Genomic DNA, 16,804 nt, shown 5'->3' with positions numbered 1-16,804 from the left:
CTAGGTGTAGCCATCAATGTCCTTGTCAGAAATTTAGCAAAATCCCATGAATCACTTTAGTTACAGGGGAAGCATTTACTTCAAAGATGCCAGGTTTTCCCTTCAGATGGGCTCCACCATTATCTCTACTTTTGGAATATAATATATATAACATTGGGACGTGCAATATCATACTGAGACTTCAGAAAACAAGATGCTTTGGTATTGATGCATATCTGAGAACATTCTCAATAATTTTAGTTTTGGGCAAGAAAATAACATATTTCACTTTTCACTCTTCCAGAAAGAAAGAAAAAAAAAAAAAAAAAAGGAGAGCATACACCACAGCAAATGGTATAACAGTAACACAGGCAGGATATACGCTGTGGCAATCTCTTGAACTGGCAAAAGCTGCTTAGACAGGATCAACATAGTTAACATGCTCAAAGACAACATGTCCTCATCACAAAATAACATGAATGCTACAGGCGTGCCATGATTGGTCTCCTGAAACCTTGGCAAACTACTTGAGAAAGACAAAACGTTCGAGGCTCTTAAATTATTTGTTCGAGGGTGCTGTAAAGCTTTGTACACCAGTGTTCAATCCTGTCATCTCTCTGTATAAAGATATGAAAGAAGTGTTGCCATGAAAACCATCCTTTTGAGTATGATCTTCACTTTGTATTTACAATAGGCTTTGCCTACACTAGAGACTGATACCCTGTAACAATGGCGATAAAATTAAACACTCCATTTCAATAAAACCAGATTTATTACAGAAGACAAACTTTTCAAAATAACATCTTCAAAAGCAAAGTTTTTCCTCAACTGAAGTACTAATGCGCGATGTGTTACCAACAGGTAGCGTGCCACAGCATCCCTGTTATACTGTGGCTAAGGATACTTACATTCTGAAGTATGCTCTAATGCCTTCTACTGAATTTTCTAGAAGAAAATAAAGGGGCTGAAAGCTGCCTAACCTAGATCTAAAGGCAAACTAAGAATTACAGTTTTCCCCACTATAAATAAAATAATAAATATAAAACCCCCCAGGGTGCAGTATTTTAGAATTTTGGCAAGCTTGATTAAATATCTGCAAAGACATCTTAGCTGCGATGACCCAGACCTGCTAGAGAGAGACCACGGTCCTGGCAACATCAGAGCTATCATTCTACCTTCAATTGCCTTTAGTCACTTGCCCAAGAGGCAACAGCATTTGGCCCTGTCTAGTTTTTTTTTTCTGAAAATAACAGAACTCTTTTCTTTTAATCACATGCTTTTCTCCAGCTAGTTAGGAATCTTGCTCATTGCTGCCAAGCCTGAACACCAGCAGCTCCGGCAGCATTTCCTCGCACCAGGCAGGCAGTGGATTTTAGAAGGCAATATCATATCTTGTTGGAAATACCATTTCAGTTCAGCATTTGACCTCATTTGCAACTTTGTTTATTTAAACACAAGTATGGTCAGTAAGGTTGTTACCATCCTTTGACAGTTTTTGTCCTTCTGGCTTTTTCAAACAAACTGTCATTTCCAGTGACACAACAAACTCTCTTCTGAGACTGACGTGCTCAACTCCATAAAGTTAGCAAAAAGCTGCTGTTTGCGTTAAAATTTGAGGGGGAAGTGCTAAAGTAATACTCATTTAACCCCGAGCAGTGACCGGGACAGCCGGGACCAGGGCGCTCTGTGCATTCCCCTATTTACCGACACACTCGGCCGGACCTGCGGCTCTTGGTCACCCTGGGCCGGTCCTGGGCGATGTTAACCTGGACCCCTCCACCCACAACATGCTGCGTGCCAGCCTGGCAGAGGAAAATTTACTAAAAGGGTCCAAAGTAGCTGATGTTTGCTACTGGGATCACCTGGGGAAAAAAAAAAAAAATTACGATACTAACCAGCTGCTCTCTTTCGTCTGCCCTCCAATTTACCATCCTGAAGGCAACTGATTAGCTAAGCTCTGAGAGCATGCACTAAAGGTATTCCCTATATTACAGTATCATTTCTACATTTTTGCCAATTACATTACTTTTGCCACATGATATCTCAGGAATTTACTTTTCCTACTTCATCTTTAAATTGGCTCCTATGGAACCATTACTCATCAATAATCAATAGGCAGTAAAACATTAACAATTTCCAGTCTGTGACATTCAACAATACCTAAAGTGGAAACAAAAATTAATTTTAGTCTCAGATTGGTTATTTCTAGTGATTTTTATAAATAGATTTTGTGCTGGTGAATGACAGCTTAGAGATGGGCTCTCTGCTCTCAGAACAGCAAGGGCACACGCTGCAGCAAGATGAATTTCTCCCACACTGCTCCTGCCTACGTGACACAGAGCTGACATTCAGAAAAGGTCCTTTGTCACAAAACCCTGACAGCAAGGGACTAGGCTCCTTCCCAGTTGTGAAAGTGAATTGTGGTAACATATTCACGCTGTCATTTGAAAAAATTGTCTTCTAAGTGGCCCCACGAGAAGCACAAACAGCTCCCAGGTCACCGGGATTTTTGTTTAGAGAATTCCCTCCTCCTGCAAAATGCAGCCAGGGAAAAAAATAATCCCAGGAATATACCATTCTTGCTCCCCTGGGAATGTGATTTCAGGAGAGGGAGCCCAATGTAGCAACAGAGATTAAAGCATTCTTGTACATCCCTGATTCTTGGCACTCAGCTTTGTATTTCCACCCTACACCAAGTTAAACCGTTCCTTCAGATTTTTTCCAAAGTTTTCAAAAAGCGGAACAAAGACCCACTTCATTTCACTCAGCAGCCAGACAAGAAGTTGTGCCAGCACAGATGATGGGATGGCTTGTGATCAAGCACAAGAGACCAACCAAGGCAGTAGGAATGCCCGACTGGTGCTGCCACTGAAGTCTTATGAAAAGGCAGCCAGAGGTTCCTAAATTCATAGTACTTCACCAACATGTGAAGTACTGTTGGTGTCTGGCTCCAGCAAAGATCTTTATTTCTATTATTTTGGCTTCATCTCAGAAGATCTGTAATATAAATGCACATCAGGATACACCACACATTGCCAGTTTAGCCTAGATAATTAGAAATCTGAGTGCTTCAAACAAGGTGCAGCCTAATTTAGTCTCAAAGTCTGCATCTTAATTGCAAAATAAACTCTTTCCTCAGTTTTAAAGACAACTAAATTATAAATTACAATATACACACAGGCAATCCAGGAAGTATTCTAGGCCTATCTCAAGACTGTAATAAAAAACATGCGTTTTCTATAATTGATATATGTAGCACATTAAGATGACGTTTAAATATTCCATATCTACAGGAACCTACTTCTGGCACACTTTCCATGAAGACAGCCTTGAAAGAATGCATGTGTGCTGTGGCATTAACCAACAAGATTACTGAAGAAAATTCTTTTTTTTTGCCAGTAAACTATTATTTAAAGAGTATTTAACCCTCAGTAGCACATTCAAGTGTTCAGTGAAGCTGATTCTTGAGCTATCTGGCTCAGACCTTCGTTGACCCTTGCCATATGTTCTTTGATTAGACATGCTCTTGTAGCAATGTGCTGATTTCAATTAACATAATATAGTCATTGTTCCGGAACACGTTTATCCAGTGGCCTGAGGTGATCTCGGTCCATGCTGATGATGAGCCCATCGGTTCTCCTTTTCACACCAAAAAACTCTGTTAGCACACTTCTGAGTACGTCAGCAAAGCAGGGTTAACCCCTGGGTAGACTGCCTTCCTGCTTCTATCTCCTTAAAACCAAAAGAAAAACAAAACCCACACATTTTCACAAGGGCTGTCAGAGGAAACAATATCCGGTAGTGGACCTTTTCCCAGACTGGTGCATCTCTGAAAACCGCTCTAATACTTCCTTTGATAGATGGGGTCCTGTCTCTTAGTTGTAAACTGATTTTTTTTTTAATTTTGGTAAGATTAGTGTCTCTGAAACATAGCTTTAGAAGAACCAGTCCTTAGCTTCCCCAGCTAAGATGAGATAGGATAATCAAATTTTCACATATAAAATTAGCATGATTAAATACCTAAATATTGCTGACGAGTCTGACTATTCTAAAATACATATTGTGGAAGAGCTAGTAGCATTGAGAACCATTTTAACCTCATCTGAATGTAAAACATGCAAGTTATCATGGAATGATTTACTAAAGCAAAAACTGAACAAGAAATTTTAGCTGATGCAATCTTACCCTCATTGCTTCTGCTATAACAGATAATTTGCTATTGGCAGCATGAGCAATGAATGATTGCTGCACTTCGCTACACCATGCAGAAGCTTATTAAAAAACAAGGAAGTATGATAATATATTTTTATTAAGAAATCACACTTATTATCCAGCTCCCTGTTCTCCTAAGGCCTTTCAGGATACCCTTCAATTATACAGTTCTCATGTTAGACAAAAGATGGTAACTGGACTCTGGACATCCATGTGTCAGAAGAGTTCTAATTAATCTCAACAACATTATTTCTAGAGCCAAAATTTCTCAGAAATTGAATGAATGATCTTTAATTAATCACTTGCAGACAGTTTGTGTGTGTGTATCAATGTCCCAAGAATAGGACATTCAAAACCAATCTGCACGGAGCACAGAACTCCTGCATCTAGTGGTTGCAAGCATCTACTGCCCGCAAGCATCTACCGCCCTTTTAGTTTTTAAGAATATGCTTCCCTTTTGAAAAAACCAAAAGTCTCAAAAACCAGCAAATACTACAGCGGACAATTATTATTATTTCAAAGTCTACCTTGTTTGTATAAACTGAAGTAGAATTTGAAGAATAGTTGTCTTGGCTAATCAGTTTGCCTCAGCTGTCTGACAACCAGTAATTATGCTCAAACACTGCTTCGATAAAAAGATCATAACATTTTTCAATGGTGTTAAGTCTGGAACATAACACCACTATCAGACAAAGAACAGTAGGACAGCATAGTGACGAAGTGACAAACAGTATTTTTGGTTAAGTGTTTTTCTGTTCATTAGCTGGTGTTGGTGACGTGGGGTGCACAGCCCACAGCGCTGTGAGCACGTCTCCTCTGTCAATGCTCCCACGGTCAAAACCCACACCGAAACCAGCCGCACAGGTGGCTTTTCAGTGCTGGACCTCCAGGAACACGGCCCCAGTCTGTGTCTGCAGGTGCCATTTCTCTGGCTAGGTCAGGAGGACAGCACGAGCGACGAGAGCTGCGGGACTCGGATCTCCCCGAGCCGAGCAAAGCCCCAGCGCAGCCGTAACTCCCCGTTGCCGCACCGCTCCCTGAGCAACTGCTCACTTTTATGGGCACTGCTTATTTCAGCAACACATGCTAAGGCACAAAATGACAAATACCATAGGTGCAGACTCTGAAAAGCTTTCCAAAGAAATTTCCTTGCAGACAAACAAGAGAAATGCTAGAAATAATGAGGAAATTAAGAGCAACAGGAGAAAAAAAAAAAATCCTAAAATTTGGCTTACTTCTCTATTAAATCCAGTGTGACTCCTGGCACCAGTCTGACACTCTTCTGCATACAGAACCTGTGGAGAAAAGAATAAAAATAAAACACACTAATTGAATATTTAATGACAAGGTTCTGTGGAAAGAATATGGAAGAAGGTTTCTTTATTACAGCGCTTCTGCTTTTAAAATGGTGTTTGGGTAGAAAACTTTGCCACAGCATAATAAGAATCCAACAAGGCCCTCAATATTTGTCATGCTCATGATTATGCGGCGATTTCCATCGTCAGGTGTCAAAACTGGGGTATTGTAACTGTCACAGTGACAAGTTTTCCAACACGTAGCGGGGGGGAAAAAGGGCTCACAGTCATCCAGCACGGTCTCTCGGGAGGAGCAAGACGACACGAGAGCCGAGGAGGTTCATGCTTCTGGAATAATGATTAGCATTGGCTGGGTTTCCCTGCAGGCAGGCAAGTGAGAAAGGGAGGGAACGAGAGGGATGCATCGAGTTCAAACACCTTAGTTATTTAATTTTTAAAAATGCTGACTCCATTTCCTCAGCATTACAAACACCACTACTTCAGGAATGTCAGCCCTGGAAAATGCAGAGTCCTGATAGCACTACCGCTTGCTGCGCCTAGAAAATCCCAAAAGTCGCTAAACCCAAGCGAGTGTGGGAAGACCAGACGACTGCCAGCCCAGTTTCTGAGCATCTGTCTCCCTCCTCCAAAACTCTCGGGGACACGCTTTGCGGCCCAGAGGGCAGAAGTGGGAAACAATAGATCTGGGAAGAAAAACCAGCGAATTCAACTTGAGGAATTACTTCCTTAGGGATATCACTACATTCCCAGTCCATTTCCCCTCTACTTCAGAAATCCACTCTCTGCTGTTTAATGAAGAATTTACCCAGCAGTGTAATATAAACTGATATTTAACCCCTACAGTTCACTCTGCACAGGAACAGAAAGCTCCACGGGCAGTGCGGGACCGGGAGGGCCCGGCTGCCCAGGAAACCCACCGCCCGCATCCAGCGGCGCTGGACTTGCTGCAGCAGGAGCCCCTCCTTTCACCAGAGCCACCACAGGCACATGCAAAAGGCTCTTCCCCAGGTAAAGGAAAAAAATTACTTCTTTAAGGACAAGATGTGCAGAGCCCACTTCTGAAATCTTGAGGACCCTCCAGTTTTCTGATGGCATCCCCTGCCTGCAGGACACCCATTACTGCCAAGAACAGGGATGGGCTCTGAAATCTATGCTGTCTCCAGGCTGCTTCTCTGGTGTGTGTGCCATCCATCACAAAAAAAAGTCATAAAGCTATCTACGAACACTACAGTGGGATCCCTATACAATCTGCTAAAATATAAAAATCTTACAACACTGCTTTACATAACCATGCAGGGAAATACCCGTCTCAAACAAAAACTGCAGGCAGAATTCAGCACAGCAGATTTAGGTCACTGGAATCAGGCCGGAGTCTCCCTGCAGACTAAGGATGCCCAAAGACTTTCCAACTCCTCTGCTCAATACCTCTACATTACTACATATCTGAAAGAGGACCATAACAGAGTCAGCATAGCTTTGTATTGTTACACATTTGCTTTCTATAAAGAAAAGACAGTCCCACTTATTACCACGTCACACAGTATCTTGTGTTTACTTCGGAAGCCTCTCATCTGAGCTATGATTTCACCTAACCTCCCTCACTCAGCAGTATTTCACAGGGTCACAGATCAGTAAGGCAGCACTGCACGCTGTTGCAAGCACAGCGTAAAAAGAGGATGAGCATCCTTACCCTGCTCAGCACAGTCGGTCTCCTCCAGGCCAGGCAGCAATGGTCCAAGAACTGATGAGCAGGCTCTCGCCTGGCAGCAGAGCGCGTTTGTCACAGGGCAAACAAATACATTAGCCTCCTTTTTGCAAGGATTTCTCCTAAGCACAAGGCTTTTGACTACAGCTTGCTGGATTAGAGGCAGAAAGTTCGCCCCACGCATTCAGGACAGATAACAGGAGAAATGCCACTGCGCCAAGTGATTTCTGTAACTTCTTGAAGAGCAGGCCAGGCACACCTCTGCGGGTCAACTATAAAGAGGTGTTTTCACACCTAACGGCGTTCTGCGGCTGTCATTTAGCCCTTCCTTAGGGAGCCGCTAGCATTGCACCGTGGGCAAGGTGTACATAGGCTTAGATTTCAGTTACTTCATTTGAACTCATGGCTCCTCAAAGAGGACAAAATAAAACCAGATTGCGTTTTGCTAGGGAAAAACCACCCATTCTGCCCTGACCATAGATCTGAGTGATATTCACCAGAAAGGGCATAAAGCAGCAAGCACTTACTGCTTTTGTATATAATGGGTTTGTTATGGTAAAAGCCGCCACTAGTGCCCTGAATATTTGGAAAGAGATAAGTTCATTAAAACCCCATTTAATCAGCAGCAGACTATCTGCATTTCCTCTCTAACAACCGCTGATTGCCAAGAACATGTACTTGTAAACAAAATGTTCCTCATCCTGTATCTGCAGCCCCCTTTCATCACTCCAAGGCTCTAAATGTGATGCCTCAAGCGATTCTTGGTGTCATCATCACAGACATCAGGTGAAATACATTAGAGTTGCACGTAAATATACCAATAAATGCCACGCAATAAAGAAGAAAACCAGAAATACATGTAACAATGGCTCAAGTCGGTTCTACTCAGATATTACAGGAATATTTTGAAACTCAGTTTCTCTAAATAAATTTGGGTCACAGGATTGGCTCAGTTAACCCCCTCAAAATCTCAAGTGGAAATGCAAAATAAATACATTAGGAAAAAAAAAAACACTTTAAACATTCTGTTTTAATTGACCCAACAGAAAATCAGCTGTCAGAGGTCAAGTTCTTTTTCCCCCGTGCACTTACAAGCTTGCTATATTAGCGCTGTGGTGTACAAACTGCGTATCTGAAAATTCCTGAGTCTGAGCAGTTCCCAAACTTTTTGTTTCTTTTTGGTCTGGGGGCTTTCCAGCACTGTTCAGGAGCCCTAATACCCTTTTATGAGTGGGACTTCATGGTTCAAAGCCGTAAGGTCCTTAAGACAACTTAGACAAGCACAGCCTTCTCCCCGACGTGTAAAATTCTGAACGCGTAACTGCAGCTTGTTTATGTCTTAAGGGACTGATGATAATATAAGCATATGACGCAGTACTGATCACAACCTCCAATATAGTTGCTTTTTGCTTTAGACAGCGTGAGAGAGACAGACCTGCGTAGAACAGTGCACCAAACATACACTAATTTCTGCCTGTTTCTGCAATAACTGCGTCTACTTCCTCATTACTGCATATCCATCAAGATTAACAATCCATACGTCTTATCTTTAAGCTTGCTTCATATATGGTTATATATAGTTACCCCATATAATTAGAATACGTCAGCTCACAACAGTCACTACATATGAAGATAATCAGTATCAAGTTAGCCAGAATTCATACGCTGGATTCCTGGAATTGTCAGGCTGTCATTAAGAGTTTCATGCACCAATTATTGACCTGTGTTTCTCTTACCAGCATCAATTTCTCTTCCCCTGAAATTAGACTGAAGTGGATACAGCCGCAACTCCATTTGATAAGTGATTTTGTCCATCAGTTGTTTACTTAAAATACAGAGCACAAAATGGGATGTATAGAAATTTATTCATCAAACTTTTATTTGCCCATAAATCCAGTATATGAAACCTCATTAGCCTGTCAGTCCAGAATTGCAAAAATGTTTTATTTCAAAAACAATTCTGCAGGGTTCTGGATCAGCTTTAGTAAAAGGGCTAGACTGAAGTAAAAGAGAAGTTTTAATGACAAACGTTTACATCTTTATTTTTGGTTAACTGCCTGCTTTAGGACACCAACACACGGTTTGCATCGAACAGCTGGAATGCAGGAGGAGGGTCTGGCTTTGCAGGTATTATGTTTAATGGCAGTGAATAACAAAGCTCCACAAGCAAGCACTTATTATTTACGGGACTTGCATGGATAAAAACACAACCATAATAATGCCAATCAACAGGGAATATAAAAGTAGCATAATCTTCATCAGAGAATAGATGAGAAATTTTTTTGTGTTTGCAGTAAGCAACACACTTAATCACTGGATTGGATGAAGAAGGAAATACTTTACTATCCCGGAGATCGCATGGCATCTACCACCATCAGCCCCATGACCAGCTAAGGTTCATAGTTTTAAATCCTTCCCCTGAGCTGCATTTTTACAAATGTATTTCCTGTGAAACACAAACCAGACGCAACTCTGAGAATATCCCATGCTTACGCCAGGTGTAGCTCTGCTCGAGAACCTGCCCTGATCACCCCCTCAGCCACGTTCCCATGGAGACGAAGTAACAGAACGTTCCTGAACAGACCCTAATATCCAAAAAAACTCTTTCTCAGTATATATAAACTGTGTATTAACACTGTTGTATAAAGCAGTATAAATGTTTGGAAGGGACTTCCTTCAAAACCAAAACCAAACAAACAAAGAAACCAAAAAAACCCAAACAAAGCCTCAGCTTTTTCACTTTAAATGTAGCACAAAACGTGAAGTATGGTTCTGGTAATTGCAAGGGAAGGAGAACCCTGAAGTCCCAATGCCAGTAGCTTGCACTTCACTTATGAAGCTTCAGCTTGCTATAAACCCGTTAATCTTCAATAGGCATCAAAGCCCATGCTACAGATTCTCACAAAGATTTAATGAATTAGTGAAAACAACAAAAATTAAGTGGTATCACTGTGTCCGCATGGTATTGGTTTAATACACATGCACAATAATGAGTTATTCAGAATAACCACGAGCCTCAGTGTATGCACCCTGGAAAGCAATTGTTTCACTCTTCTCTGCACACTAACGTGGTGTTTCGGTGAAAACATTCTTCCTAGAACTTGAACTGAAACCTCCATTTGCTGAATCCTCTGTCACTTTTTGTTTTCGTTATTGGTTGTGGACTCCGTTCAACAAGTAATTTCAAAAGCAGCCTCATTTGTATTTACCAAGTTGCATTCATTGTCATCTGCTGCTAGCCTTGAACTAATCAGATGGAACATTCAGTTAAATTTCAAAGCCTTTCTCCATGGATAAAACTAGCAGAAATCTAAACTTCTTCACATTTGGATAGCAGCCATATGATAAAAGTAGTTCCCTGCAACCATATTTTCCTGGTTACAAAACACAGTCTTTCTCAAAGTTCCGCTAAAGGAATTTTGCGGCATAGTAACTTTCTTTAGCGTTTAAAAGGGAAGGATTTATGCAAGCAGCTCAGGAATTCCACACAGCAGGCAGAGTCCACAGCTAGCCTACCAGCATCATGCCAGCATTGGGAAGAGCAAGCTAGCAGAGCTCCATGTCAAGGCAGTCACTTCACCGAGGAGGAGCTGTCACAGCAACAGCTACATGGGAAGTTAACCTCCTCTTTCCTTTCACCTGTCCCAGAAGAGAAGCACATCATTCTCTTGGTATTAGATGAGATTAAATATCTCTAGCTAATCAGCAGTCTCAATCCTGTTGCATACCTGCAAGTGCTCACTTGTGAGTTTTAATGAGTGGTTAGTATAGCAACCAGACTGGTATCTTAGAAAAACAACATAATGTTTCATTTTTACAACAGAAGGAGGAAAAAGAAAGATGAAAAGGATTTTAAAGCTATGAGAGGAACATGCACCTGCCTAACTTATTTAGAGGTTTGCCATTCCTTGGCTGAAACTCTAGGCGAGTCTCCCGTTGCTTCAGGCTCCTGGTCCATGACAACCTGGGCCAGAAAAATAATTTTCTCCCTAGCTTTCTCAAAACCTTCCCTTGAAAGTATTACTCCTAATGTCACTGAAGCTCTTTGCCCTGCTTTTCAAAATTATCCAAGACTTCTGCCAGTGTTTACAAGCTGTGACTCTCTTCTGTGAGAAAATACCCTGCAAGCTCACAAAATCAAAAATGGAACAAAAAACTAAACAGACCTTGTGCTGTCCCTCACGCGAGCAAAAGGTATCAGTCAAAGGCACTATGTATCCAAACCAGAACCTGGTAAAATTAACTCAGTTTGTTGCTGATGTATGTCAGAAAAAGTATAAAGAATAAAGAAAAATAAATAATTTATTACAAGTGTCTCCAAAAGACAGCCAATGACTCTTGAAGCTGTGGTGACTCAACTGCTTACCACTGTCTGCAATGTCTATATGCTTCCACCTGCTTTAACCCAGTCCAGTAAACGACCTGAAGTTTTTCATTCTGGACTACACATAACCTTGAGAGGATCAAGTGAAATGTGCCAACAGGAATGAATCAACAGAGCTATGTACTACCTAGGTGCATATGCTGGATTCCTCACACCATGTCCTCAGCTGGCACCACAATTGTTCGTGATCCTCTCCGTAGTTGGGTAAAAATATTGCTCTTTGAAAGCTCCTCCTATCTGTAGCAGTTTTTCTGCTAACTTTCTGCCTAATTAACTCGGTCTGTCATTCCATAAGATCTTTCTTTGGTTTATTGCACAGTTTCTTTCACTACAGCATTATTTAATGCTACTGTAATATTTACAGCAACTGCAATATTTGGAATATGATTTGTACAAGAGACAATTTACAAAAAGTTGTATTGCACTATGTACTATTTCTGGTCTCTGAAGAAGCAGATATTTAATTCCCAGAACAGTAAATCCCTTAATCTGAGCAAACCTAGATACTGAACTGGAATCTAAAACGTACTAAGTAGAAAATAACAGTATTTTCACCTTTCTAGTTCTGATTAATAAAAATATTGTCTCATATGCATAGTTCACATCCTGTAATTCAATATTGCAGAGAACCTTTAGGTTAGATGAAGCATTTGGATTAACAAATCTATCATTTCAACAGACAAGCTACACAAGTTACACACTTGCATTCAATAATGGGGAAGATACTCACCATCTTAGAGCAATTTTGATCGGCGTGGTAAGGCATGATGTGAAAAGGTCAGCTGGCAGATCAGGGATCATGGGTAGCAATTCATTGGCTTCACATGCTGCCAGCTGAATGCAGTTCTTCATCGACGGTGGCAAAGGCATTTGAGCGAGGGGATGGTTTGGGTTAATTGCAGCCACCTGGAGAGATCAAGGAGATTACTCAGGTGGTGAGACAATAAAGTTCCTTTCTATACCATTTTGAAAACAACCAAGGAAGACCTGTCAAAGTTGGACGGATCTCTGGATTTGGAGAAACTTAAGACTACGGTAGCACCAGCCATAGTTTTAACTCACATATAATTAACAGTATTTAAGTGTATTTATCATAACACCATCACGCACCAAAACCAGCAACTTGCAACAGACTGCACTGTGATCACCGCTTCAGAGTCTCCAGTTCACATCTGCCAGCTTGGAATCAAGCACTGCAGAAGTAAGTTGGGCTAATTATTCTTTCTTTTACATTTAAGCAAAAACCATCCTTCCTGTGGCTCATAACCATTCACCACAGATGGCAGAATAGCTTCAAATAGAAAAATGCAATTCATTTGGCTGTGCTAGGCAGCATTCCCTGCCACAGAGCATAAAGATGACTCTTGTTGGTAAGCCAGAAGAATACTGAATTCCCTGTGTTTCTCCCCATACATCTTTCTCCTTCACTAGAGCAAAAAGGTCGTGCTGGAAAAAGGAAGAGAGAAGATTACTGTAAGTAGAGACGCTGTCTTCCAAGAACAAGAGAAAAAGGAATGTGCGCTGCCTTCTGCAATGCAAATATTAACACATCAACAGATCCAAGTTTTAAACAATGCTTTAGTAAAAGGGTTCAAGGTCCTTGTACATATTCCTCTGGATGGAAAAAAAGGTGCTAATTTCTGCTCTAAGCAGTGAATGCTACACTGAAAAATAACTCTAAGGGAAGGTTCTAGCATCTCAAGATCTAGAACATCATTTTCCAAGACTCGATTAGTTTATATTTAATTTAATCATAATCACCTGTTTAAAATACCCAGAACTGAGAGATGCGTTAGTGTAGATTTCATGCTAGCCATGGACTGATGGAGTGCATTGGTCTGATGGCATTTGTGCATCTGCAGACAAGAACTAGCTTTCCATAAATGTTATTCAACTCTCTCACTCCACAGGCTGTGGATGAAAAGGCAAGAAAGAACGGGAAACAGAGCAGACACTTACACGGGCATATTCAGTGCTTTTTTAAAATCAGGGTCAAGTCTGCTGCGAAAGAGTTGTGTTTCTAAAATTTTGACCTGCGCTATGGTAATCAATTAATCTGTCCAAACATCAGTCTATACATTAGAAATACCATATATACCAATATTCCCATTTTTCAAAACCATAGTGATCGTCCTAATTAAAATCTTGATTAGAGTATGATTTTTGAGACTAATAATTCATGGAATTAAAAACATAAATAATCTTTCCAGTGCCTTTCTGAAATAAGTAAACAAAATAAACACTTCAACCACCCAAAATTTTGATCTATGGTGCTCAAAGGTTCTTAAAGGAATAGGGGAAAGAAATGTAACACATGCAGTGCCTTCATTGTCCTTTCATGTAAGAGTTAGAAAGCGAAGACCCATCAAAGTGATCTATATGCTGTGTTATCAAAGCTAACAGAAGTACATGCTTTCAAAGACCAACACTTCAGCAGATTTTTTTTGCCAACAGAGTAAGGTGATCCAGTTGACTAATAAACTCATTCTTTACCACCTTTATACGTGAAAAATTCTGTCTACCTGAAGAAGAAATCAATTGGTGTCTCAGAGGGGTTGATGGGGAACAGAACACTTGTGTTACAAACCCAGAGCCTGGCACAACCATATACCTCTTGTCTAGCAAAGCAACCTGATAAGCTATGGAGAAGTTTCAGATGCTTTTCCACAAATTCTGCAACCTATTAAGTTTTTTTGATTCTTTAAATACTTTTTTTTTTCCATTCTAATCCCAGAGGCAGCAGTGACACACTTTGGCTTTCTCAAGTTGTCCAAATTAGGTGAGACCTGTCCTTGCTCTCAGCTGAGTTGTGCTGCTTTCAGCAAAGATTCATGCCATACCTTGGGTGGAAACAAAGCTACCCTCAAGTCAGCACTTCTCCTCTAGCGATATTTACTCTCAGTAAAACTTAAGCTGTATGCTAATAACAACAAAAAAAAAGAGGTAATTAAAATACTGAAAAGATCTTTTATTTGAGGAGAAAGGCATGAGAGACAGTGTGGAAAAGCATTAGCTCTTCACAGATTTATAAATATAAAGCAGTCAAACTGCTTAACTAAGTCTATTCATTTCCTAAAGACAGACTTGCCCTTTGGGCATCCTCATAAATGGGCTCCGTAGGTGGGACGTATATTTAGATGGATTTTCTGCTTTCTGAGTAGTGTGAAACACTGACAACTTGACATTTGTCGTGGTCTGGTAGTGCCCCTCAGTTCTTATGGGGAAGTAGCTCCTGCTCCAAGACCTGCTCAACTCTTGGCTTCTATACAGTATGACGAACTAAAGAAGCTGACACATGCAGTGTAAATATTTATCCATTAGGAGATGAACTATTAACAACCATAAAATGAACATAAAATACCAGCTAGTAATTACAGATCTTGCCAGACTTCCAGGGGTAATGCTGTAGCAAAACATTCTTTTACAAGTAAAAGAAAGGAGGGGGGGGGTGGAAAAAAAGAGACGGTCAAGTAAAGCCCACTATGAACATTCATTTTTGCATCCTTAGAACATCCACTGAAGTCAGACTTTCCAGACTGCTTCATTCCCTCATAAATGTAACTTTTTATTAGGGCAAGATATGGAATAAGTAGAAAGCTAAAGAAAGATTAAAAAACAAAAACTGGCAAAAGTGTACTGATTCACAACCGTATGTACAGTAAATAAACTATGTAAAGTTACTGTATATGAAAGGTTAGCAAAATTATCAATACGCATCTACCTACAATCTTTAATTATTTTTTTAATATGCCAACAGTTTCTGTAAGCAATCAATTAGATGTAGACCATGCAGCAGGTCATAACTAACACACAACTTCTGCCAGCAGAAACAGTCTCAAGGCAAGTGATGCGTATCTTCCTGTATAAGGTTTCTAAGTAACAATTCCCTACCATCAACAGAGTATTTATTGTGTTACTTATTGTTATTTCAGGGCAACTGACAATCCACAGCCTTTCGACAAAATAGTCCTGGTAATACTAATTTATCAATTATACTGAAAAATGCTATCAGTCCTGTAAGATGGTGCTAACTAATTTTTTCTGAAATCAAATTATAGCTGCCCAAGCTAAGGAGCACTCAAGTTTGCTACCTGCAAGCACTCTGTCTACCCAGAGGAAGAGCTAACGGATTTGCAAGTATTACCACTTGTAATTAACAGAAAGGGAAACAATATATGTATTTTAAACCACTGTTACTGAAAGCATTTACGTACCTATATAATTAGACTGACAAACAAGCAACTTGACAGAAAACCAAGCCTTTTTTGAATTAGCACATGTGTTCAAGGCAAACTTGGGAGGAACTCCGCCCCAAGACAGAAACTAGGAATTGTTATTTCAAGTGTTGACCAGACCTGCCAGCTTCACACAACTCCCGCTGTGAGAATCCTCTTCCCCTGTGGAAGACATTAATGCAGCTACAGAAAAGGAGATGTTCCTCTCTCCCAGCAGATGGTGGATTAGAAAACTCCCCCCCAGACATGATGCTAATGCCAGATAACATTTTGCTGTGCGGTCGTTAGGCTAATTTTTTGAGAATTAATCTTGAAGATGGAAAAATGAGCACTGTGAGTTCATCAGCTCCAATTAGGACTAGTTAGTCATATGCCCTGCTGGGGGGGGAGAACAAACAGGCACCCCCACCACAACACCGAGTTCCTACACAGACAAAGAACAAAGTTAGTATGCAGCTGTAACGTACACTGTTGAAAAATTCAAACAAAGTTGAAAATCAAAACGTTGTCTCTCGTGCAGCAAATTACACATCTAGGTGACGTATTTCAGCCTTCACTTCTGCACATCTCAAATGTGGCCTTAAGACGTCAGACCTTTGCGCTATGAAACAGAGGAAACACAATGTCACAATTACACAGAAAATTAATTAGAAATAACTGGCCTACTGTTTTATCATTGTTAGCACAGCACACGAAGTGCTTGCTTAACTCTCCAGAATTATGGTGCACTTCTACACACTCACAGGCTCATCACAGCTAGCTAATTAGATGATTCAGAGCATCCACTGCCATCACTTGCACTACACATTACAAGTAGAGCTCTGAGCTCCAAGGCGGGCACAGCAAGGTGTTTTCTAACCAGGTCACTCCCTGCTCTGTAGACATCGTTTCCCCAGCCATTCTCACACTGCCCTTCCTGCTGTCCCGCTCAGCGATGCCAAACAGGACAATAACCAGGAAAGCAGCAGCAGGA

General features: G+C 40.8%; 1 protein-coding gene across 1 annotated transcript in view; it reads right to left on the bottom strand.

Annotated features, from left to right (window-relative positions):
• The window catches only part of RPTOR (regulatory associated protein of MTOR, complex 1), a 156,526-nt gene that overhangs the window by 85,049 nt on the left and 54,673 nt on the right, over positions 1-16,804 (bottom strand). Inside the window, 2 exon segments of the mRNA XM_009708907.1 lie at positions 5,427-5,486; positions 12,327-12,502. Coding sequence (XP_009707209.1) covers positions 5,427-5,486; positions 12,327-12,502 — 236 coding nt within the window.

Source organism: Cariama cristata, unplaced genomic scaffold, assembly GCF_000690535.1.
Source record: "Cariama cristata isolate BGI_N322 unplaced genomic scaffold, ASM69053v1 scaffold6301, whole genome shotgun sequence".
Lineage (NCBI taxonomy): Eukaryota > Metazoa > Chordata > Aves > Cariamiformes > Cariamidae > Cariama > Cariama cristata.
The sequence above is the reverse complement of the archived record's forward strand: the minus strand, read 5'-3'. Positions and strand labels throughout refer to the sequence as shown.